We start from the raw sequence: 27,438 nt of genomic DNA, 5'->3' as shown, positions 1-27,438 counted from the left end.
ATGGCCTCTCCCATGATCATCATGGACCCTGCTAGAAGACCTGACAGGTGTCACTATCACCTCTCAGATAGCAACTTAACATGGGACATTGTTCAGCAAGGGAAAAAGCCCCTGGGCCGGGCCAGACCAGGCCAGCCGTTAGTGAGGCTGTATTCTGTATTTTCAGTCTGTCCCTGCAGAACCCCTGATGGGAGCAGGTCACATGATTATAATTAGGCCTAGCTAACTGGGCTGGAGCTCACACACCCCTCACATCATTACAGTACACCCCTCACATCATTACAGTACACCCCTCACATCATTACAGTACACCCCTCACATCATTACAGTACACCCCTCACATCATTACAGTACACCCCTCACATCATTACAGTAGACCCCTCACATCATTACAGTAGACCCCTCACATCATTACAGTAGACCCCTCACATCATTACAGTACACCCCTCACATCATTACAGTACACCCCTCACATCATTACAGTACACCCCTCACATCATTACAGTACACCCCTCACATCATTACAGTACACCCCTCACATCATTACAGTACACCCCTCACATCATTACAGTACACCCCTCACATCATTACAGTACACCCCTCACATCATTACAGTACACCCCTCACATCATTACAGTACACCCCTCACATCATTACAGTACACCCCTCACATCATTACAGTACACCCCTCACATCATTACAGTACACCCCTCACATCATTACAGTACACCCCTCACATCATTACAGTACACCCCTCACATCATTACAGTACACCCCTCACATCATTACAGTACACCCCTCACATCATTACAGTACACCCCTCACATCATTACAGTACACCCCTCACATCATTACAGTACACCCCTCACATCATTACAGTACACCCCTCACATCATTACAGTACACCCCTCACATCATTACAGTACACCCCTCACATCATTACAGTACACCCCTCACATCATTACAGTACACCCCTCACATCATTACAGTACACCCCTCACATCATTACAGTACACCCCTCACATCATTACAGTACACCCCTCACATCATTACAGTAGACATTACAGTGAAAAGCTTACTGCTATCCCAGCTGACAATCACTCATGCAAAATGTCAATCTATCTTTTTCACAGGCGAGACCTCAGAAGAAGCTCCGTAAAGTGAGGTAAGAAACCTCTTCTAGGGAACTTGGTATAGTGATAAATAGTAATGGCGAACTTTTGTAGGCACTAACTCTGCCATGGTTCGTTCGTTGGACAAAGCCTATGAGGAAAATAAATGCGTTTTTGGATTAACGCCGAAAATCAGGTCTGTGTTAAACACAAGTTTAGGAGATATAATACGTTTGGTTCTATGAGATAATCTTCATCAGCTGACGTCACTTTTTGTGAGTTACATTGAATTTATGTAATCATTAAAATCACGATGGCTTCGTAATTAATACAGCTAATGTTCGCATAGAATAAAACGTATAAAATCTCCTAAACCTGTGTTAACCTCAGACCGTAGTGCCTGGACACAGCCCTTAGCCGTGGTATATTGGCCAAATACCACAAACCCCAGAGGTGCCTTATTGCTATTATAAACTGTTTACCAACGTAATTAGAGCAGTACAAATCTGTTTTGGCTGTACCCATGTTATACGGTCTGATATCACGGTTTTCAGGCAATCAGCATTCAGGGCTCGAACCACCCAGTTTATAATGGAGATTAGGTAGCTATCTAGCACCTATGTGAAGTTGGCCACAATAAGGATGAGCCACAATAGTGGAATTTAATTGAATGTGATGCAAATGTATACAAATAGTGGACTAGATAATGCTTGACAAGGTTGGAATGTTATATAAATTCAACAAAAATATAACATTTTGTTAATTTGACAAAAATAAATAAATCAGTTGAAATTGCACTGGATGCATTAGACTTAAGAATTGCATTGGGGGCATACTGACGTCTACATTTATATTGCACTATACAGTCTTACCCCATTTCATGGATCAACAATCCTTAGGTATCAGTCTACTCAGTGACACACAACTGTGAAGAGTTTACACACAACTATCAGTGTCGTAGCTCTTATTTCCGGGCTTTGACTGTGGGAAATCACCTCCCTGTCAGCTTATTGTGCATATTGACAAGTACATTTTTAGTATTTATTAGGATCCCCAATTAGCTGTTGTCAAGGCAGCGGCTACTCTTCCTGGGTTCCAAATGTTCTTACGTTACACCCTTATTCTAAAATGTATTAAATGTTTTAGTCATCCATCTACACACAATACCCCATAATGAGAAAGCGAAAACAGGTTTTTATAAATTTTTGCAAATGTATTACAAATAAAAAAACAGAAATACATTATTTACATAAGTATTCAGACCCTTTGCTATGAGACTTGAAATTGAGCTCAGGTGCATCCTGTTACCATTGATCATCCTTGAGATGTTTCTTCAACTTGATTGGAGTCCACCTGTGGTATATTCAATTGATTGGACGTGATCTGGAAAGGCACAGACCTGTCTATATAAGGTCCCACAGTTGACAGTGCATGTCAGAGCAAAAACCAAGCCATGAGGTCGAAGGAATTGTCCATAGAGCTCAGAGACAGGATTGTTTCTAGGCACAGATCTGGGGAAGGGTAACAATACATTTCTGCAGCATTGAAGGTCCCTACGAACACAGTGGCCTCAATCATTCTTAAATGGAAGAAGTTTTAAAACACCAAGACTCTTCCTAGAGCTGGCCGCCCGGCCAAACTGAACAATCGGGGGAGAAGGGCCTTGGTCAGGGAGGTGACCAAGAACCCGATGGTCACTCTGACAGAGCTCTAGAGTTCCTCTGTGGAGATGGGAGAACCTTCCAGAAGGGCAACCATCTTTGCAGCACTCCAATAATCAGGCCTTTATGGTAGTGGCCAGACGGAAGCCACTCTTCTGTAAAAGGCACATGACAGCCCGCTTGGAGTTTGACAAAAGGCACCTAAAGGACTCTGTCCATGAGAAACAAGATTCTCTGGTCTGATGAAACCACGATTCAATTCTTTGGCCTGAATGCGAAGTGTCACGTCTGGAGAAAAACTGGCACCATCCCTACGGTGAAGCATGGTGGTGGCAGCATCATGCGGTGGGGATGTTTTTCTGCTGCAAGGACTGGGAGACTATTCAGGATTGAGGGAAATATGAACGGAGCAAAGTGCAGAGAGATCCTTGATGAAAACCTGCTCCAGAGCGCTCAGGACCTCAGACTGGGGAGAAGGTTCACCTTCCAACAGGACAACGACCCCAAGCACACAGCCAAGACAATGCAGGAGTGGCTTCGGAACAAGTCTCTGAATGTCCTTGAGTGGCCCAGCCAGAGCCTGGACTTGAACCCGATCGAACATCTCTGGAGACCTGACAGAGCTTGAAAGGATCTGCAGAGAAGAATGGGAGAAACTCCCCAAATACAGGTATGCCAAGCTTGTAGCGTCATACCCAAGAAGACTTGAGGCTGTAATCGCTGCCAAATGTGCTTCAACAAAGTACTGAGTAAAGGGTCTGAATACTTAAGTAAATGATAAATTGGTGTTCTTTTATAAATTTGCTGTTTTTGCTTTGTCATTATGGGGTATTGTTTGTAGATTGATGAGGATTTGTATTTATTTAATACATTTTATAATAAACGTAACAATGTGGAAAAAGGAAAGGGGTCTGTATACTCTCTGATTGCACTTCATACTGTAACACTACATTTACAATTGATCCATTCAACAAACGCTCCCATCCAGAGAGACCCACAGCTAGTGCCTTCATCTTAAGAGACAACCACATATCATAGTCGTATCCCAAACACATATCACAGTCGTATCCAAACCACATCTCAAATCATTTCTGTGTCTCTCTTCAGTCCCTGTCGTGCCTTAAGGAGTACAGCCTTACCTATGGATTGTGGATCAATGAAATGGTCCAGTTGTGTTCTGTGGGTGTCACTGAGTAGATTGATACCCCATTTCATGGATCTACAACAGGGGTGTCAAACTCATTTTAGCTCAGGGGCCACATGGAGGAAAATCTATTCCCAAGTGGGCCGGACCGGAAAAATCATGGTATATATATAACTTAAAAACAACAACTTCAGATTGTTTTCTTTGTTTTAATACCATCAACATACAACATAAAGCTGGAGCCTGAGGACAGTGTGTCCAAAATAGTACAAGTACAACATCACTATTAATCATAAAACACGTCAAGTTTATTTGAAAATTCTAAAGAAAAAGAACAAACAATGCCTCAGTGATTAACAGAACTGTTTCACAGATGACAGAACTATATCAGGGTGTCATTTCTCAGGCAGAAATGTAGATAAAAATAATGAAATCCTGTTCCCCAAACAAGTGCAAGAACCACAGAGTCAAGAATAGGTTAAATATAAAAATAAAATAAAATCATGCTGTCATAATACTGCGTGACAACTTTGTTGCGCCCTTGCAGCTGTTTGTTCAAGTTATTCAGGTGCTCTGTAACATCCACCATAAATGCAAGGTCCTGCATCCATTCTGCGGAATGAAATTCTAACACTGGTTTGCCCTTTTCTTCCATGAACTGTTCAATTTCTTCTCGTAAATCAAAGAAACGCCTCAGCACAGCACCTCGGCTTAACCATCTTACCTCAGTGTGGTATGGCAGGCCATAGATGTGGTCTTTCTCTCTGAGAAGGCTGTCAAACTGACGGTGATTCAGGCTTCTGGATCGGATGAAATTAACAGTTTGGATGACCACCTTCATGACGTTATCCATCTTTAATGACTTGCAACACAAAGCCTCCTGGTGCAAAATACAGTGAAAAGTCAAAAAATCACGTCCTCCATTTGCAGATTGCACTTTCTCTCGGAACTTTGTCACAACGCCTGCTTTTTTTCCCGATCATTGAGGGCGCACCATCTGTAGCCAGGCTGACAGCGTGGGACCAGTCCACTCCGACCCTGTCCAGCGCGCCGACGAGTGCGGTAAAAATATCAGCTGCTGTCGTTGTATCTGTCATCGGCACCAACTCCACGAACTCCTCGGTGACGGTCAACAGTTGTGCAACATCTGTAATGTCCGTGCTTTCATCAATTGCAACCGAAAACGCAATAAATGACTTTACTTTTTGCTTCAACTGGCTGTCCAAATCCACTGAAAGATCGGAAATCCTGTCTGCAACTGTGTTTCTTGTCAGGCTGATATTTGCAAAAGCCTGCCGCTTTTCAGGGCACACAATCTCCGCTGCCTTCATCATGCATGTTTTTACAAATTCACCCTCACTAAATGGTTTTGAAGCCACTGCGATTTCATTAGCAATGAGGTAGCTAGCTTTCACTGCAGCGTCACTGATGTCTCGGCTGTGAGTAAACACAGACTGCTGTTTCTTCAGACCCGCCAACAGTTCATTCACCTTCTCTCATCTCCGCTGTCCTTGAAAGTTGTCATATTTGTCGGCATGAAGACTCACATAGTGGCGACGAAGGTTATATTCTTTCAGCACTGCAACATGCTCTGAACACACCAAACATACAGCTTTCCCATTCAATTCCGTAGAATAAATAGGATGACAATTTTTCTTGGAACACTCTGCACTCTGTGTCCACTTCTCTCTTTTTTGACAGAGACATATTGGGGCAATGAGGGTGCCAAAGCACATAATGTTAAAAGTAGAAGCCGTAATAAATATCGCGGGCAAAACAAAGTAGCTCATTGGCTGCAAGTGCTTGACCTACTTGCTCTGCCCCGGTATAAACAGTTTGCTTGCTTAACACAATTGCTATTGCGCCATCCAGTGGATGCAATTGGAACAGCAGCTTATTTTATAGAAAAATTGCAGCGCATTTTTATACTTTACAAATTATTATTTATTATAAATATATTTTTTCAAAATCATCTCGCGGGCCGGATTAAACCTGTTTGTGGGCCTGATCCGGCCCGCGGGCCGGACATTTGACACCCCTGATCTACAATCTGTAGGAAAGGCAGTACACCTGCAGTACAGTGAAATATAATTATGCCCCCCCCCCCATTTCAACAGATTTTTGTCAAATTAACTACTAATTATTGTTTTGTGTTGAAGTTATATAACATTCCAACCTTGTTTTGTATCATTTAGTCCAAATATGGCATGATAACACTATTTGTATCACTTTCAAAGGGGACTTTTATTTTGAAGGTGAACCGCAAATTCCACTATTGTGGCTAATCCTTATTTTGGCTAGCTTCACATAGGCCTAGCTAGCCTCTTTTAGAATCTGAGCGTGAGATACTTACTCTCGTTTCTGACATGTAGGCTCAGCAGTCCAGAAAGTCCCATTACAAGTCAGAATGTTAAACAAACATACTTTCAATTTACTTTACCTGTTGTCCACTGATTTTTGTTCCTATGTCTGTGGTAATCTGAGACCAAATATCTACAGGGAAGCATTATCAACCGACCTTCAGTACGCTCAAATCAAATGTTATTATTTGTCACATGCTTCGTAAACAACAGGTTACTTACGGGCCCTTCCCAACCATGCAGAGAGAATGCTAGAAAAATAATCCACAATGAGTAACGATAACTATATACACGGTACCAGTACCCAGTCCATGTTACAGGGGTACGAGGTATTTGAGATGATATGTACATATAACTAGGAATAAAATGACAGATATTAAACAGTAGCAGCAGTGTATGTGATGAGACAAAATACTTAGTGCAAAAGAGGGTAGCTATTTGGTTAACTATTTAGCAGTCTTATGGCTTGGGGGTAGAAGCTTTTCAGGATCCTGTTGGTTCCAGACTTAGTGCATCGCTATCGCTTTGACTGCGGTAGCAGAGAGAACAGTCTATGACTTGGGTGGCTGGTGTCTTTGACAATTTTTAGGGCCTTCTTTTGACAATGCCTGGTATAGAGGTCCTGGATGGCAGGGAGCTCAACCCCAGTGATGTACTGGGCTGTACACACTAGGCTTGGGCGGTATACCGTATATACCCTATACCGGGGTATTTGGAAGAAGCCACAGGATGGTTTTTCAATACCGTTAACTATTTCTTAGATATAAAATTGAATATTTGTAGCTACTTTTTAAGTAAATACCTGCAGTCAAGTTGTGCAATACGTTAGATGATAAAGAACAGTGCGTTCTTCATTTCACTTGTCACATTATTATGTAGTTTACGGTAGTGCCCTGTCACGTCTCAAGTTGTGTTTGTTTACAAGCACACAACAAGAGACCGGAGCCTTGAGTCACTCACTGTTGTGCAGCATGCGCCAGGTGATCTAATTTCTAGGGCTGTCCCTGACAAAAAAGAAATCTTGGTCGACCGAGAGTTGTCTGTTCTTTCGACCAATCGATTGGTCAAAATATTAAAACGTATATTTTTCCATATATAGACACACCCTATGTTTGATTAAATTAACCAAAAGGATTACTTTATCCTATCCCAGGTGTTCCTTAAAGAGGTGGGGTTTCAAATGTCTCCGCAAGGTGGTGAGTGACTCCGCTGTCCTGGCGTCGTGAGGGAGCTTGTTCCACCATTGGGGTGCCAGAGCAGCGAACAGTTTTGACTGGGCTGAGCAGGAACTGTGCTTCAGCAGAGGTAGGGGAGCCAGCAGGCCAGAGGTGGATGAACGCAATGCCCTCGTTTGGGTGTAGGGACTGATCAGAGCCTGGAGGTACGGAGGTGCCGTTCCCCTCACAGCTCCGTAGGCAAGCACCATGGTCTTGTAGCAGATGCGAGCTTCAACTGGAAGCCAGTGGAGTGTGCGGAGGAGCGGGGTGACGTGAGAGAACTTGGGAAGGTTGAGGAGAAATGTACTACTTCTCTTCTAGTCAAGAAACATTTGTGTGTTGAAAATGCCTAACCACATGTATAATCTATTTGCATACACTTCAACCAGACAGACACACCCCACCAGACTCTTCAACCAGACAGACACACCCCACCAGACTCTTCAACCAGACAGACACACACCACCAGACTCTTCAACCAGACAGACACACCCCACCAGACTCTTCAACCAGACAGACACACCCCACCAGACTCTTCAACCAGACAGACACACACCACCAGACTCTTCAACCAGACAGACACACCCCACCAGACTCTTCAACCAGACAGACACACCCCACCAGACTCTTCAACCAGACACACACCCCACCAGACTCTTCAACCAGACAGACACACCCCACCAGACTCTTCAACCAGACAGACACACCCCACCAGACTCTTCAACCAGACAGACACACCCCACCAGACTCTTCAACCAGACAGACACACACCACCAGACTCTTCAACCAGACAGACACACCCCACCAGACTCTTCAACCAGACAGACACACCCCACCAGACTCTTCAACCAGACAGACACACCCCACCAGACTCTTCAACCAGACAGACACACCCCACCAGACTCTTCAACCAGACAGACACACACCACCAGACTCTTCAACCAGACAGACACACCCCACCAGACTCTTCAACCAGACAGACACACCCCACCAGACTCTTCAACCAGACAGACACACCCCACCAGACTCTTCAACCAGACAGACACACCCCACCAGACTATTCAAACAGACAGACACACCCCACCAGACTCTTCAACCAGACAGACACACCCCACCAGACTCTTCAACCAGACAGACACACCCCACCAGACTCTTCAACCAGACAGACACACCCCACCAGACTCTTCAACCAGACAGACACACCCCACCAGACTCTTCAACCAGACAGACACACCCCACCAGACTCTTCAACCAGACAGACACACACCACCAGACTCTTCAACCAGACAGACACACACCACCAGACTCTTCAACCAGACAGACACACACCACCAGACTCTTCAACCAGACAGACACACACCACCAGACTCTTCAACCAGACAGACACACCCCACCAGACTCTTCAACCAGACAGACACACCCCACCAGACTCTTCAACCAGACAGACACACCCCACCAGACTCTTCAACCAGACAGACACACCCCACCAGACTCTTCAACCAGACAGACACACCCCACTAGACTCTTCAACCAGACATACACACACCACCAGACTCTTCAACCAGACAGACACACCCCACCAGACTCTTCAACCAGACAGACACACCCCACCAGACTCTTCAACCAGACAGACACACCCCACCAGACTCTTCAACCAGACAGACACACCCCACCAGACTCTTCAACCAGACAGACATACCCCACCAGACTCTTCAACCAGACAGACACACCCCACCAGACTCTTCAACCAGACAGACACACCCCACCAGACTCTTCAAACAGACAGACACACCCCACCAGACTCTTCAACCAGACAGACACACCCCACCAGACTCTTCAACCAGACAGACACACCCCACCAGACTCTTCAACCAGACAGACACACCCCACCAGACTCTTCAACCAGACAGACACACCCCACCAGACTCTTCAACCAGACAGACACACCCCACCAGACTCTTCAACCAGACAGACACACCCCACCAGACTCTTCAACCAGACAGACACACCCCACCAGACTCTTCAACCAGACAGACACACCCCACCAGACTCTTCAACCAGACAGACATACCCCACCAGACTCTTCAACCAGACAGACACACCCCACCAGACTCTTCAACCAGACATGCGCAATGGGTTTCTTCACTGTACCCAAACCAAAAACAGATTTCATGTGTTGCTCAGTTATGTATAGAGCCATGTCATCGTGGAATGCTCTGCCACCAGAGGATACTCAGTTATGTATAGAGCCATGTCATCGTGGAATGCTCTGCCACCAGAGGATACTCAGTTATGTATAGAGCCATGTCGTCGTGGAATGCTCTGCCACCAGAGGATACTCAGTTATGTATAGAGCCATGTCATCGTGGAATGCTCTGCCACCAGAGGATACTCAGTTATGTATAGAGCCATGTCGTCGTGGAATGCTCTGCCACCAGAGGATACTCAGTTATGTATAGAGCCATGTCATCGTGGAATGCTCTGCCACCAGAGGATACTCAGTTATGTATAGAGCCATGTCATCGTGGAATGCTCTGCCACCAGAGGATACTCAGTGATGTATAGAGCCATGTCATCATGGAATGCTCTGCCACCAGAGGATACTCAGTGATGTATAGAGCCATGTCATCGTGGAATGAAAAAAATAAAATAAAGAAAATGAATTTAAAAAAAGCTGGTTTAGCTTAAAGATCTAATTTAACTGTACTGTATATAACAATTATGAATATGTATATCTCCTACTAACGTTACAGCAGGTATTTGTTAAATTTTTAGTTTTCCGATGATGACCTATTAGTGGTCAGGCTAACCCTAACCCTATTAGTGGTAGTTGAGTGATAACTGTACTGTGATTTTAATTTTGTGAGAACAGGTTTTATTTCGGGTAGGGATTTTTTCTTAACGTTAATGATCCCAATTTCGTTTAAGGGTCTTTCTATAAATAAATGGGGCCAATGTGTGACATTGGGATAAACATTTCTAAATGCTTTGAAAGAAAAATAGAAATAAAATCACATTTTATTTGTCACCTGCGCCGAATATAACAGGTGTAGACTAACAGTGAAATGCTTACTGACAAGCCCTTAACCAACTATGCAGTTAAGAAAAATAAACTAAAAAGTAAAATATAAAAGAGCAACAATAAAATAACAATAACGAGGCTATATACAGGGGGTACCGGTACCGAGTCTATATACAGGGGTTACCGGTACCGAGTCAATATACAGGGGGTACCGGTACAGAGTTAATATACAGGCTATATACAGGGGGTACCGGTACCGAGTCAATATACAGGCTATATACAGGGGTTACCGGTACCGAGTCAATATACAGGCTATATACAGGGGGTACCGGTACCGAGTCAATATACAGGCTATATACAGGGGTACCGAGTCAATATACAGGCTATATACAGGGGTTACCGGTACAGAGTCAATGTATGGGCTATATACAGGGGGTACCGGTACAGAGTCAATGTACGGGGGTACAGGTGTGTCGAGGTAATTTAGGTAATATATACACTACCAGTCAAAGGTTTTAGAACACCTACTCATTCAAGGGTTTGTCTTTTATTTTTACTATTTTCTACATTGTAGAATAATAGTGAAGACATCAACACTATGAAATAACATGGAATCATGTAGTAACCAAAAAAGTGTGAATCAAATCAAAATATATTTTATATTTGAGATTCTTCAAATATCCACCCTTTGCCTTGATGACAGCTTTGCACACCCCTGGCATTATCTCAACCAGTTTCACCTGGAATGCTTTTCCAACAGTCTTGAAAGAGTTCCCACATATGCTGAGCACTTGTTGGCTGCTTTTCCTTCACTCTGCGGCCCAACTCATCCCAAACCATCTCAATTTGTTTGAGGTCGGGGGATGGAAAGGCCAGGTAATCTGATGCAGCACTCCATCACTCTCCTCCTTGGTCAAATAGCCCTTACACAACCTGGAGGTGTGTTGGGTCATTGTCCTGTAGAAAAACAAATGATAGTCCCACTAAGCCCAAACCAGATGGGATGGCGTATCGCTGCAGAATGCTGTGGTAGCTATGCTGGTTAAGTGTGCCTTGAATTCTAAATAAAATCACAGACATCGTCAACAGCAAAGCAATGGTGGAAATGTGTACTTTGGTCTGGAGTCCAAATTTGAGATTTTTGGTTCCAACCGCTGTGTCTTTGTGAGACGCGGTGCGAGTGAATGGATGATCTCCGCATGTGTATTTTCCACGTAATGCATGGAGGAGGAGGTGTTATGGTGTGAGGGTGATATGCATCTTTCAAATGATTTGCCACAGATATAAAGAGCTCCGCACACCATCAACCATCAAAGGCAAGCGATAGTAGTGAAGTCCTGTATGGCAACACTGAGGAAGTCCTGTATGTATAGCAACACTGAGGAAGTCCTGTATGTATAGCAACACTGAGGAAGTCCTGTATGTATAGCAACACTGAGGAAGTCCTGTATGTATAGCAACACTGAGGAAGTCCTGTATGTATAGCAACACTGAGGAAGTCCTGTATGTATAGCAGCACTGAAGAAGTCCTGTATGTATAGCAACACTGAAGAAGTCCTGTATGTATAGCAACACTGAAGAAGTCCTGTATGTATAGCAACACTGAAGAAGTCCTGTATGTATAGCAACACTGAGGAAGTCCTGTATGTATAGCAACACTGAGGAAGTCCTGTATGTATAGCAACACTGAGGAAGTCCTGTATGTATAGCAACACTTTGAGGAGTTAAATGAGTAGGTGGTGAAATGCAAACTTTGCGAGGTGGAATTGAGGTACGGTAATGGTAGTACAGATGCAATGCTTCACCATCTGAAAGGGTGAACAAACCGTTGCTGGCGGCAGCACAGGCCCTAGACTGCTTCACACTATTGAAGTGTGATAAGGGAGTGAGAAAATCACAGCGCTGATTCCAGAAATGACTGCAGCTGTAATGCAGCCATTGTCAATGGTAGAGGATGTTGACTTCAATACCCTGATGGCATATCCAGAACCAGACTACCAGATGCCATGTTGAAAAACCATGATGGCCTTGGTGGAGAAATTGTACAATGATTAGTCTGCAAGTACAAAGCGCAAGCTCTCAAACTATTTTTCTCATGAATCATTCTAGTTAGTGTGTTTTTGTCTCATAATATGAAGTGACAGACTACCGGTAGCCTACTGTGTCTAGGACTGTGGTACGTAATAGGACCATATTCTGCATTGTGATTTCATGTGGAATTGTATCACTTGTTCTTATTGTTCTAAAGGAAACTGGACAAAAATGGCAGTTTAAATGTTAAGAATTTGACACATCCCTATTGTGTTAATTCTCCATGAAGTTGACACTGTCCCTCTGCAGCACAGAGAAAGTGGAACCCAAAGAACAACCAGCACCAGAGAAGAGGAGTCTGGCCCAACCACCAGAGAAGGAGGCAACACAGGAAAGGAAAGCCACATCCTCCTTTCTCCAGAAGCTGAGAGAGGCTGGTCAGTCAAAGCCTGCCTGGTGAGTCCACATCTGTTTTCATTTAACCCAATGAATGATTAGAACTGTCCTGTTTACAATATCCACAGTAGTGGCCCTCCCTGAGTCTCTTTTTTTTAGTATTTTACCCCCTTTCTTCTACCCAATTTCAGGGTATCCAATTGGTAGTTACAGTCTTGTCCCATCGCTGCAACTCCCGTACGGACACGGGAGAGGCGAAGGTCGAAAGTAGTGCGTCCTCCGAAACACAACCCAACCGAGCCGCACTGCTTCTTGACACAATGCCCACTTAACCCGGAAGCCAGCCGCACCAATGTGCCGGAGGAAACACTGTACACCTGGCGACTGAGTCAGCGTGCACTGCCGGCAAAACCCTCCCCTACCCTGGACGGCGCTTGGCCAATTGTGCGCCGCCCAATGGGTCTCCCGGTCAAGCCTGGACTCGAACCAGGATCTCACAGTTAATTGCCTTTGACCACTGTGCCACTCGGAAGGCCCCTCCCTGAGTTTCTAAACCCAGATGCCCAACATCGCAATACTTCCGGGAATGCTTGCGAAGTATACCTGGCTGGAGTTTGGGGTTTGAGAAGTCAATGAGAGAAGTGAAATATTCTTCCTTAGTTGTTAATTGTCTCGAAAGATAAAGGCACAACCTGGATTAGAGCCAATGTCTTCAGTAATTGATCATGGTATTACTCCAACTTCCTGAAAGTGACAAACTGACACGTAGCCAATGTCGTCTACAAGCGTGATTGGGGATTTACATTTTAGTCATTTAGCCGACGCTCTTATCCAGAGCGACTTAGTTAGCTAGGTGGGACAACCACATATCACAGGGTGACTTAGTCAGTGCATTCATCTTCAGATACAGTGAGGGAAAAAAGTATTTGATCCCCTGCTGATTTTGTACGTTTGAACACTGACAAAGACATGATCAGTCTATAATTTTAATGGTAGGTTTATTTGAACAGTGAGAGACAGAATAACAACAAAATAATCCAGAAAAACGCATGTCAAAAATGTTATAAATTGATTTGCATTTTAATGAGGGAAATAAGTATTTGACCCCTCTGCAAAACATGACTTAGTACTCGGTGGCAAAACCCTTGTTGGCAATCAGAGGTCAGACGTTTCTTGTAGTTGGCCACCAGGTTTGCACACATCTCAGGAGGGATTTTGTCCCACTCCTCTTTGCAGATCTTCTCCAAGTCATTAAGGTTTCGAGGCTGACGTTTGGCAACTCGAACCTTCAGCTCCCTCCACAGATTTTCTATGGGATTAAGGTCTGGAGACTGGCTAGGCCACTCCAGGACCTTAATGTGCTTCTTCTTGAGCCACTCCTTTGTTGCCTTGGCCGTGTGTTTTGGGTCATTGTCATGCTGGAATACCCATCCACGACCCATTTTCAATGCCCTGGCTGAGGGAAGGAAGTTCTCACCCAAGATTTGACGGTACATGGCGCCGTCCATCGTCCCTTTGATGCGGTGAAGTTGTCCTGTCCCCTTAGCAGAAAAACACCCCCAAAGCATAATGTTTCCACCTCCATGTTTGACGGTGGGGATGGTGTTCTTGGGGTCATAGGCAGCATTCCTCCTCGTCCAAACACGGCGAGTTGAGTTGATGCCAAAGAGCTCGATTTTGGTCTCATCTCACCACAACACCCAGTTATCCTCTGAATCATTCAGATGTTCATTGGCAAACTTCAGACGGTCCTGTATATGTGCTTTTTTGAGCAGCGTAGTGTGTTATCAATTGTTTTCTTGGTGTCTATGGTCCCAGCTGCCTTGAGATCATTGACAAGATCCTCCCGTGTAGTTCTGGGCTGATTCCTCACCGTTCTCATGATCATTGCAACTCCATGAGGTGAGATCTTGCATGGAGCCCCAGGCCGAGGGAGATTGACAGTTCTTTTGTGTTTCTTCCATTTGCGAATAATCGCACCAACTGTTGTCACCTTCTCACCAAGCTGCTTGGCGATGGTCTTGTAACCCATTCCAGCCTTGTGTAGGTCTACAATCTTGTCCCTGACATCCTTGGAGAGCTCTTTGGTCTTGGCCATGGTGGAGAGTTTGGAATCTGATTGATTGCTTCTGTGGACAGGTGTCTTTTATACAGGTAACAAGATGAGATTAGGAGCACTCCCTTAAAGAGTGTGCTCCTAATCTCAGCTCGTTACCTGTATAAAAGGCACCTTGGAGCCAGAAATCTTTCTGATTAAGAGGGGGTCAAATACTTATTTCCCTCATTAAAATGCAAATCAATTTATAACATTTTTGACATGCGTTTTTCTGGATTTTTTTGTTATTCTGTCTCTCACTGTTCAAATAAACCTTCCATTAAAATTATAGACTGATCATTTCTTTGTCAGTGGGCAAACGTACAAAATCAGAAGGAGATCAAATACTTTTTTCCCTCACTGTAGCTAGGTGGGACAACCACATATCAAATAAAATCAAATCAAATTTTATTGGTCACATGCGCCGAATACAACAGGTGCAGACATTACAGTGAAATGCATACTTACAGCCCTTAACCAACAGTGCATTTATTTTAAACAAAAAAAAAAGTAAGAATAAAACAACAACAAAAAAAGTGTTGAGAAAAAATTGCAGAAGTAAAAATAAAGTGACAGTAGGGAGGCTATATATACAGTAAAATAAAGTGACAGTAGGGAGGCTATATATACAGTAAAATAAAGTGACAGTAGGGAGGCTATATATACAGGGGGGTACCGTTGCAGAGTCAATGTGCGGGGGCACTGGCTAGTTGAGGTAATATGTACATGTGGGTAGAGTTAAAGTGACTATGCATAAATACTTAACAGAGTAGCAGCAGCGTAAAAAGGATGGGGTGGGGGGGGCAGTGCAAATAGTCCGGGTAGCCATGATTAGCTGTTCAGGAGTCTTATGGCTTGGGGGTAGAAGCTGTTGAGAAGTCTTTTGGACCTAGACTTGGCACTCCGGTACCGCTTGCCGTGCGGTAGCAGAGAGAACAGTCTATGACTAGGGTGGCTGGAGTCTTTGACAATTTTGAGGGCCTTCCTCTGACACCGCCTGGTATAGAGGTCCTGGATGGCAGGGAGCTTTGCCCCAGTGATGTACTGGGCCGTACGCACTACCCTCTGTAGTGCCTTGCGGTCAGAGGCCAAGCAGTTGCCATACCAGGCGGTCATGCAACCAGTCAGGATGCTCTCGATGGTGCAGCTGTAGAATCTTTTGAGGATCTGAGGACCCATGCCAAATCTTTTTAGTCTCCTGAGGGGGAATAGGCTTTGTCGTGCCCTCTTCACGACTGTCTTGGTGTGTTTGGACCATGATAGTTCTTTGGTGATGTGGACACCAAGGAACTTGAAGCGCTCAACCTGTTCCACTACAGCCCCGTCGATGAGAATGGGGGCGTGCTCAGTCCTCTTTTTTTTCCTGTAGTCCACAATCATCTCCTTTGTCTTGGTCACGTTGAGGGAGAGGTTGTTGTCCTGGCACCACACGGCCAGATCTCTGACCTCCTCCCTATAGGCTGTCTCATCGTTGTCGGTGATCAGGCCTACCACTGTTGTGTCGTCGGCAAACTTAATGATGGTGTTGGAGTCGTGCCTGGCCATGCAGTCATGGGTGAACAGAGAGTACAGGAGGGGACTGAGCACGCACCCCTGAGGGGCCCCCGTGTTGAGGATCAGTGTGGCAGATGTGTTGTTACCTACCCTTACCACCTGGGGGCGGCCCGTCAGGAAGTCCAGGATCCAGTTGCAGAGGGAGGTGTTTAGTCCCAGGATCCTTAGCTTAGTGATGAGCTTAGAGGGCACTATGGTGTTGAATGCTGAGCTGTAGTCAATGAATAGCATTCTCACGTAGGTGTTCCTCTTGTCCAGGTGGGAAAGGGCAGTGTGGAGTGCGATAGAGATTGCATCATCTGTGGATCTGTTGGGGCGGTATGCAAATTGGAGTGGGTCTAGGGTTTCTGGGATTATGCTGTTGATGTGAGCCATGACCAGTCTTTCAAAGCACTTCATGGCTACAGACGTCAGTGCTACGGGTCGGTAGTCATTTAGGCAGGTTATCTTAGAGTTCTTGGGCACGGGGACTATGGTGGTCTGCTTGAAACATGTTGGTATTACAGACTCAGTCAGGGACATGTTGAAAATGTCAGTGAAGACACTTGCCAGTTGGTCAGCACATGCTCGGAGTACACGTCCTGGTAATCCGTCTGGCCTTGTGAATGTTGACCTGCTTAAAAGTCTTACTCACATCGGCTACGGAGAGCGTGATCACATAGTCATCCGGAACAGCTGGTGCTCTCATGCATGCTTCAGTGTTGCTTGCCTCGAAGCGAGCATAGAAGTGGTTTAGCTCGTCTGGTAGGCTTGTGTCACTGGGCAGCTCGCGGCTGTGCTTCCCTTTGTAGTCTGTAATAGTTTTCAAGCCCTGCCACATCCGACGAGCATCAGAGCTAGTGTAGTATGATTCAATCTTAGACCTGTATTGACTCTTTGCCTGTTTGATGGTTCGTCGGAGGTCATAGCGGGATTTCTTATAAGCGTCCGGGTTAGAGTCCCGTTCCTTGAAAGCGGCAGCTCTACCCTTTAGCTCAGTGCGGATGTTTCCTGTAATCCATGGCTTCTGGTTGGGGTATGTACGTACGGTCACTGTGGGGATGACATCATCGATGCACTTATTGATGAAGCCAGTGACTGATGTGGTGTACTCCTCAATGCTGTCTGAAGAATCCCGGAACATGTTCCAGTCTGTGCTAGCAAAACAGTCCTGTAGCTTAGCATCTGCGTCATCTGACCACTTCCTTATTAAACGAATCACTGGTGCTTCCTGCTTCAGTTTTTGCTTATAAGCAGGAATCAGGAGGATAGAGTTATGGTCAGATTTGCCAAATGGAGGGCGAGGGAGAGCTTTGTACGCGTCTCTGTGTGTGGAGTAAAGGTGGTCTAGAGTTTTTTTTCCCTCTGGTTGCACATTTAACATGCTGGTAGAAATTAGGTAGAACGGATTTAAGTTTCCCTGCATTAAAGTCCCCGGCCACTAGGAGCGCTGCATCTGGATGAGCGTTTTCCTGTTGATTAATGGCCTTGTAAAACTCATTCAGAGCAATCTTAATGCCAGCATTGGTTTGTGGTGGTAAATAGACAGCTATGAAAAATATAGATGAAAACTCTCTTGGTAAATAGTGTGGTCTACAGCTTATCATAAGATACTCTACCTCAGGCGAGCAAAACCTCGAGACTTCCTTAGTATTTGGTTTTGTGCACCAGCTGTTGTTTACAAATATACACAGACCGCCACCCCTTGTCTTACCAGAGTCAGACGTTCTGTCCTGCCGATGTAGCGTATAGCCTGCTAGCTGAATGTTATCATTGTTGTCGTTCAGCCACGACTCCGTGAAACATAAGATATTACAGTTTTTAATGTCCCGTTGGTAGGATAACCGTAATCTTAACTCGTCCATTTTATTCTCAAAAGATTGAACGTTGGCTAGTAGGATTGATGGGAGAGGCAGTTTACTCGCTCGCCGTCGGATCCTTACAAGGCACCCGGATCTGCGTCCGCGATATCTCCGTCTCTTCCTCACGCGAATGACGGGGATCCGGGCCTTGTCGGGTGTCTGTAGGATATCCTTCGCGACCGCTTCGTTGAAGAAAAAATCTTCGTCCAATGCGAGGTGAGTAATCGCTGTCCTGATATCCAGAAGCTCTTTTTGGTTATAAGAGACGATGGCAGAAACATTATGTACAAAATAAATTACAAATAACGCGGAAAAACACACATAATAGTACAATTGGTTAGAGGGCTGTAAAACGGCAGCCATCTTCCCGGCGCTGTTCTCGATAAGAGGCATCACAGGCATAGTATGTATACTTTTCCTAGAAAGGGGTTGGAGGGGGGATTGTTGGTTCCACCGTTGGGGTGCCAGGACAGAGAAGAGCTTGGACTGGGCTGAGCGGGAGCTGCCCTCCCGTAGGGGTGGGAGGGCCAAGAGACCAGAGGTGGCAGAACTGAGTGCTCGGGTTGGGGTGTAGGGTTGGAGCATAGCCTGGGGCAGTTTCTCTTGCTGCTCCGTAGGTAAACACCATGGTCTTGTAGTGGATGCGAGCTTCAACTGGAAGCCAGTGGAGTGTGTGGAGGAGTGGGGTAACATGAGAGAACATGGGAAGGTTGAACACCAGGCGGGCTGCAGCGTTCTAGATTAGTTGCAGGGGTTTAATGGCACAAGCAGGGAGCCCAGCCAACAGCGAGTTGCAGTAATCCAGATGGGAGATTAGTGCCTGGATTAGGACCTGCACCGCTTCCTGTGTGAGGGGAGCGACTCGGGCAGTCCTAGAGGTGGCAGAGCCTGAGACACCCAGCCCTGAGAGGGTGGAGAGGAGGATCTGGTGGTTCACGGTGTCAAAGGCAGCAGATAGATCTAGGAGGATGAGAACAGAGGACAGAGAGTCAGCTTTGGCAGTGCGGAGAGCCTCCGTGACACAGAGAAGAGCAGTCTCGGTTGAGTGACCCGTCTTGAAGCCTGACTGGTTAGGGTCAAGAAGATTGTTCTGAGAGAGATAATGAGAGAGTTGATCAGAGACAGCACGCTCAAGTGTTTTGGAAAGAAAATAAGGGATACAGGTCTATAGTTTTTGACGTCAGAGGAGACGAGTGTTTGTTTCTTGAGGATGGGAGCGACTGGGGCAATTTGAAGTCAGAGGGGACGCAGCCAGTGGTCAGGGGTGAGGAATGGGAGAACGGATTTAAGTTTCCTTTCATCTATATTTTTCATAGCTGTCTATTTACCACCACAAACCAATGCCGGCATTAAGATTGCTCTGAATGAGTTGTACAAGGCCATTAATCAACAGGAAAACGCTCATCCAGATGCAGCGCTCCTAGTGGCCGGGGACTTTAATGCAGGGAAACAGACTACAAAGGGAAGCACAGCCGCGAGCTGCCCAGTGACACAAGCCTACCAGACGAGCTAAACCACTTCTTAGACCTGTATTGACTCTTTGCCTGTTTGATGGTTCGTCAGAGGTCATAGCGGGATTTCTTATAAGCGTCCGGGTTAGAGTCCCGTTCCTTGAAAGCGGCAGCTCTACCCTTTAGCTCAGTGCGGATGTTTCCTGTAATCCATGGCTTCTGGAATGGGAGAAGGTCTCCAGAGATGGTCTGGAGGAGGGGATGGGGTCGAGCGGGCAGAACTCAATAGTCGCAGGATGTCATCTGGAGAGAGAGGGGAGAAAGAGGTCAAGGCGTAGGGTAGTTCTGTGTGAGTGGGACCAGTGGACTCAATAGGCTGAGTGAATGAGGAGCAGATGTCATCAACCTTCTTTTTAAAGTGGTTAACAAAGTTGTCTGCAGAGAGGGAGGGGGTGGAGGATTAAGGAGGGAGGAGATGGTGGAAAAGAGTTTCCTAGGGTTAGAGGCAGAAGCTTGAAATTTAGAGTGGTAGAAAGTGGCTTTAGCAGCGGATACAGAGGAAGAGAATGTAGAGAGGAGGGAGTGAAAAGATGACAGGTTCTCTGGAAGTTTGGTTTTCCTCCATGTTCTCTCAGCTGCCCGCAGCCCAGTTCTGTAAGCTCGCAATGAGTCACTCAGCCATGTTGCAGGAGGGTGGGCCGAGCCGGCCGGGAGGAAAGGTGTGGACTTGACTGCACCACTATGTAAAAAATACAACCAGTATTAATGATATTTACAAAATTAATTAATTTGCACTTAATCACTTAATTCAAGTGTTTAGATTGCAGGAAATGGCAGTTACAGGTGTTCAAAGCACCTCCCCCTCGACTGACTTATCAGCACCACCTTGTTTAAAACTCCTGGGGGGACCCTGAATGCCGTGTTTCTGTTCAGCTCTATGAAAGGGTTAGAGGTTAGAGGTTAGGGTTAATGATGTGTTTCTGTTCAGCCCTATGAAAGGGTTAGAGGTTAGGGGTAATGATGTGTTTCTGTTCAGCCCTATGAAAGGGGTTAAAGGTTAGAGGTTAGGGTTAATGATGTGTTTCTGTTCAGCTCTATGAAAGGGTTAGAGGTTAGGGTTAATGATGTGTTTCTGTTCAGCTCTATGAAGGGGTTAGAGGTTAGAGGTTAGGGTTAATGATGTGTTTCTGTTCAGCTCTATGAAAGGGTTAGGGGTTAGAGGTTAGGGTTAATGATGTGTTTCTGTTCAGCCCTATGAAAGGGTTAGAGGTTAGGGGTAATGATGTGTTTCTGTTCAGCTCTATGAAAGGGGTTAGAGGTTAGAGGTTAGGGTTAATGATGTGTTTCTGTTCAGCTCTATGAAAGGGTTAGAGGTTAGGGGTAATGATGTGTTTCTGTTCAGCTCTATGAAAGGGTTAGAGGTTAGGGTTAATGATGTGTTTCTGTTCAGCTCTATGAAGGGGTTAGAGGTTAGGGTTAATGATGTGTTTCTGTTCAGCTCTATGAAAGGGTTAGAGGTTAGGGGTAATGATGTGTTTCTGTTCAGCCCTATGAAAGGGTTAGGGGTTAGAGGTAATGATGTGTTTCTGTTCAGCTCTATGAAAGGGTTAGAGGTTAGGGGTAATGATGTGTTTCTGTTCAGCTCTATGAAAGGGTTAGGGGTTAGAGGTTAGGGTTAATGATGTGTTTCTGTTCAGCCCTATGAAAGGGTTAGAGGTTAGGGTTAATGATGTGTTTCTGTTCAGCTCTATGAAAGGGTTAGGGGTTAGAGGTTAGGGTTAATGATGTGTTTCTGTTCAGCCCTATGAAAGGGTTAGGGGTTAGAGGTTAGGGTTAATGATGTGTTTCTGTTCAGCCCTATGAAAGGGTTAGGTGTTAGATGCTAGGGTTAATGATGTGTTTCTGTTCAGCTCTATGAAAGGGTTAGGGGTTAGATGCTAGGGTTAATGATGTGTTTCTGTTCAGCCCTATGAAAGGGTTAGAGGTTAGGGGTAATGATGTGTTTCTGTTCAGCCCTATGAAAGGGTTAGAGGTTAGGGGTAATGATGTGTTTCTGTTCAGCTCTATGAAAGGGTTAGAGGTTAGGGTTAATGATGTGTTTCTGTTCAGCTCTATGAAAGGGTTAGGGGTTAGATGCTAGGGTTAATGATGTGTATTCAATCATTTTATCTGATCTGCTTGAGCGCGTCAACGAGCGTCTGCGTAGCCAGGCGCTGAAATAGAACTCGGTTGTATTTGTGACGCTTGACTCGCTCCTCATTGGTTTTTAGTAGTATGGATTACATTTTAAATGTTCCTCATCAATCTACACACACTACCCCATAATGACAAAGCAAAAACACATTTTTCGAAATTTGCAAATTTATAAAAAAATGAATAACCGATATTACATTTGTATAAGTATTCAGACCCTTTGCTATGAGACTCGAAATTGAGGTATTTCTGTTTGCAAAAATGTCAAAACTTTTTTTGCTTTGTTATTATGGGGTATTGTGTGTACAGTGCTGAGGAAACATTTGTATTTAATCCATTTTAGAATAAGGCTGTAACATAACAAAATGTGGAAAAAGGCAAGGGGTCTGAATACGTTCCGAAGGCACTGTATATCCCAGGACCAATTAGCTAGCAACAGCAAGCTAACTAGCTAAATGTTCATGAATGTTTAATGTGTTTCGACCTGTCCCCAAATTAATATAGTAGGTTCAGAGTTCGCTTTGATATTTCAACCTGCGTGTCCTGATCGCGTCTGGTGTGGATGCGTGCGACGGTCTTGTCAGCATGTTAGAGGTTAGGTTAATGATTTGTTTCTGTTCAGCCCTAGGAAAGGGTTAGGCATTTAATGTTTATCATATAAATAATGTAGCCAGCTACAGTTCCAATGTTTTGTTTCAAGTAAATCTTGAATTTTACGGAGAAAAGTAGACTGTCTACACTGAGAAAAGTACCTGAGAAAAAAGCTCCACATCAGTCAGAGCGCTGTCTGCCAGTTCCTGAATCTCATCAGTGCAAAGTGCAATTGAAGCACAAAAATAGTCTGATGCAGAAATGACAATAAGAACCATTTTAGATCTGCATTTAGAGATTTCTTACACGTTTTATATTTGAAAAAGTGGTCCTCTGTAGCTCAGCTGGTAGAGCACGGCGCTTGTAACGGGTTCGATCCCCAGGACCACCCATACACCATTTTTTTTTTTTATAATGTACGCACGCATGACTGTAAGTCACTTTGGATAAAAGCGTCTGCTAAATGGCATATTATATTATAAAAATGAGGAATTCTGCGTTAACTAGCAAGTTAAACTTAGGGGTCACGTTATCTTAGTACGTTGCTGAATTAATAAGGTGACGGTGCATCTTATTGTGTAAGCTTTCTGCCGTATTTGAGAGGTCAAAGCCCTTTGGATGAGTTCTCTGTACAGCTGCCAACATTTTTAATTTCCTTCCATTTTCTCTCCTCTGTTCTCGGCCAGTCTGCTCCTCCCCCATCTTCTCTCAGTCAGGCCCGTTGCCCTACCGACTCCAGACACAGCGTGTACACATGCTGCATTTTAATTAATTAATTAAATAATTAATTAATTAATATGCCATTTAGCAGACGCTTTTATCCAAAGCGACTTACAGTCATGCGTGCATACATTTTTGTGTATGGGTGGTCCCGGGGATCGAACCCACTACCTTGGCGTTACAAGCGCCGTGCTCTACCAGCTGAGCTACAGAGGACATCAGAGCAGACAAGCATCAAAACCTTTTCATTCTCTTGTAAATGACCAAACTCACCATAAATGACATTCAGTCCTGAACTAAAACATAAACGCAACATGTAAAGTGTTGGTCCCATGTTTCATGAGCTGAAATAAAAGATCCCAGAAATCTTTCATATGCACAAAAAGCATATTTTCTCAAATGTTGTGCGCACATTTTGACATCCCTTTTAGTGAGCATTTCTCCTTTGCCCAGATAATCCATCCACCTGACAGGTGTGGCATATCATGAAGCTGATTAAACAGCATGATCATTACACAGGTGCACCTTGTGCTGGGGACAATTAAAGGGCACTCTAAAATGTGCAGTTTTGTCACACAACACAATGCCACATGTCTCAAGTTTTGAGGGAGTGTGCAATTGGCATGCTGACTGCAGGAATGTCCACCAGAACTTTTGCCAGAATATTTAATGTTCATTTCATTACCATAAGCCACCTCCAACATTGTTTTAGAGATTTTGGCAGTACGTCCAACCGGCCAGTCTAGGACCTCCACATCCGGCTTCTTCACCTGCAGGATCGTCTGAGACCAGCCACCAGGACAGCTGATTAAACTGGGTTTGCACAACCGAATAATTTCTGCACAAACTGTCAGAAATTGTCTCAGGGAAGCTCATCTGCGTGCTCGTCGTCCTCACCAGGGTCTTGACCTGACTTCAGTGGGCAAATGCTCACCTTCAATGGCCACTGGCACACTGGTGAAGTGTGCTCTTCAGCGATGAATCATGGTTTCAACTGAAACGGGCAGACGGCGTGTATGGCATCTGACATAGAGGGACCAGGTGAATCCAGGTGAAAGCTATGATCTCTTATTGATGTCACTTGTTAAATCCACTTCAGTCAGTGTAGATGAAGGAGAGGAGACCGGAGTCATGCCAGGCACACCAGTTTGTGTCAAGAACTGCAACGCTGCTGGGTTTTTCATGCTCAGTAGTTTCCTGTGTGTATCAATAATGGTCCACCCCCCAAAGGACATCCAGACAACTTGACACAACTGTGGGAAGCATTGGAGTCAACATGGGCCAGTATCCCTGTGGAACGCTTTCGACACCTTGTAGAGTCCATGCTCCGATGAATTGAGGCTGTTCTGTGGGCAAAAGGGGGTGCAACTCAATATTAGGAAGGTGTTCTTAATGTTTTGTACTGTCAGTTTATATTTTATGTGTGACCAAAAGAACACTGCATGGCTAAATGCATATAATTGCAGGAAATTAGCTTTAAAACCGCAACATTTTCTCTTTGCTACAGGGCAGAATACAGGGAGCTCAAAGTATTGGGACAGTGACAATTATTTAGTTGTCTTGCCTCTGTACTCCAGCACTTTGGATTTGAAATGATACAATGACTGAGGTTAAAGTACAGACTGTCAGCTTTAATTTGAGGGTATTTTCATCCATATCGAGTTTAGACCGTTTATAAATTACTGCCCTTTTGACGTTGTCCCCCCATTTTATGGTAAATAATTGTCATTTTGGAGACACTTCTTTTGTAAATCAGAAGAGAATATATTTTGAAACACTACTACATTAATGTGGATACTACCATGATTACGGATAGTCCTGAATGAATCATGAATAATGATGAGTGAGAAAGTTAGACGCACAAATATCCCACCAAGACATGCTAACCTCTCACCATTACAATAACAGGGGAGGTTAGCGTTTTTGGGGTATGATATTTGTGCGTCTAACTTTCTCACTCATAAGCCCTAGGAAAGGGTTAGAGGTCAGAGGCTGTGGTCAATGCTGTGTTTCTGGTCAGCCCTAGGAAAGGGTTAGAGGCTAGGGTTATAGGTCAGAGGGTTAAAGCCCTGTTTCTGTTCAGTCCTAGGAAAGCCCTGGCGTCTCCAGTGAGAGAACCTCCTCTCACCGAGCTGGAGGATGACTTCCTGATCCTGGAGGATTATGAGCCTCCCTGGTTCTCCCATCGCTGGAAGTTTGACCCCATCAGGACCACAGCCAAACCACGACCAAAGCAGCAGAACCAATCACACAGTAGTGACAATGCCTCAGCAGACATACTCACCAAGGCTACAGCCAATCAGAGATCAGGAGGGACAGACAGACCTCGGACAACTAAAGAGAAGAAGGGAAAGAATCCTACAACCAGGAAGGAGAGGGACTCTAGTCCCCCGGGGGTAGGACCTCAGGGTGATGGGCCTGTTAATCATGTTGACCTCGAGGCAGACCACATAGAACAAGACAAGAAGAAAGTCAACAACCTGTTATCTGAACCAACGACAGCAGGTGACCTGGAACAAGAGGCACCAGGAGGAGGGGCCAAGCCTAAACCTAGCCACACCAAAACAGAAAAGAAAGTTCCCAGAATCTCTAAATCCAAAGCTGGTATCCAAGGTGACAAGGTGAACCCCAAGACGAGCCGAGGACGAGGCCGGCAGTCTGGGAAGACCAGGAGACTGTCAGGTCGAGCTGGGGACGAGGCCGGCAGTCTGGGAAGACCAGGAGACTGTCAGGTCGAGCTGGGGAGGAGCCCGTCACCATGGAGGAGGAGAGTGAAGCGGCTGCAGACCAATCATCAGCTGAAGACCAGGATGTTTCTCCAGGTAATATCCCCTGACAGCTGACATCACACATCATGATGGTTTTTCTGACTACAACGTTCATCACAAGTTCAAGTTGTATCATGCCATTTGTAGGTATAGGAATATGTTTTGTAAGAGCTCTCAACAAATAGAAAAATATATAAAAAACATTCACAAAACAATCAATGGGAAAAAATGTAGTTTACATAAAAGGCTAGATGTAATGTTGTCTTTCCTCCACAGTTCTACAGTTGGCACCAACAGGACAGAGACGAGTCATCTCTAAGGTTCCAGCCAATTGTAAGGCCCAGGAGGTCTGCCCCGCCCCTACTGGTGAGGCTGACTCCTCCCAGTTAGCAGGGAAGAGGAAGAGGACCAAGCCTGGTCCCTGGTGGCTCATCAGTCCTGTCAACACACAGCTCACAGAGACAGACAACAAGTCCAAACAGAATAACAAGACAACTACATCTAAACCAGCAAGACATTCCCCTCTATCTAGGTTTACAATGAACTACTACCCCTCTATCTAGGGTTACAATGAACTACTACCCCTCTATCTAGGGTTACAATGAACTACTACCCCTCTATCTAGGGTTACAATGAACTACTACCCCTCTATCTAGGGTTACAATGAACTACTACCCCTCTATCTAGGGTTACAATGAACTACTACCCCTCTATCTAGTTACAATGAACTACTACCCCTCTATCTAGTTACAATGAACTACTACCCCTCTATCTAGTTACAATGAACTACTACCCCTCTATCTAGGGTTGCAATGAACTACTACCCCTCTATCTAGTTACAATGAACTACTACCCCTCTATCTAGGGTTACAATGAACTACTACCCCTCTATCTAGGGTTACAATGAACTACTACCCCTCTATCTAGTTACAATGAACTACTACCCCTCTATCTAGGGTTACAATGAACTACTACCCCTCTATCTAGGGTTACAATTAACTACTACCCCTCTATCTAGTTACAATGAACTACTACCCCTCTATCTAGGGTTACAATGAACTACTACCCCTCTATCTAGGGTTACAATGAACTACTACCCCTCTATCTAGTTACAATGAACTACTACCCCTCTATCTAGTTACAATGAACTACTACCCCTCTATCTAGGGTTACAATGAACTACTACCCCTCTATCTAGGGTTACAATGAACTACTACCCCTCTATCTAGTTACAATGAACTACTACCCCTCTATCTAGGGTTACAATGAACTACTACCCCTC

The 27,438-nt window shown here is 44.9% G+C and overlaps 1 protein-coding gene across 1 annotated transcript; it reads left to right on the top strand.

Moving 5' to 3' along the window:
* On the top strand, positions 1 to 27,097 carry LOC311126204 (uncharacterized protein; the record flags this gene model as incomplete). Its single annotated transcript, XM_084200223.1, has 6 exons — positions 1 to 141; positions 1,134 to 1,165; positions 12,857 to 13,003; positions 25,472 to 26,070; positions 26,121 to 26,210; positions 26,433 to 27,097. The coding sequence occupies 6 exons, from the start codon at positions 1 to 3 to the stop codon at positions 26,717 to 26,719; spliced, it is 1,296 nt and encodes a 431-aa protein (XP_084056349.1). The 3' UTR covers positions 26,720 to 27,097.
* Positions 27,098 to 27,438: the final 341 nt, after the last annotated feature.

Source organism: Coregonus lavaretus, assembly GCF_964263955.1.
Source record: "Coregonus lavaretus genome assembly, contig: HAP1_SCAFFOLD_398, whole genome shotgun sequence".
Taxonomy (NCBI): Eukaryota; Metazoa; Chordata; class Actinopteri; order Salmoniformes; family Salmonidae; genus Coregonus; species Coregonus lavaretus.
The sequence above is the reverse complement of the archived record's forward strand: the minus strand, read 5'-3'. Positions and strand labels throughout refer to the sequence as shown.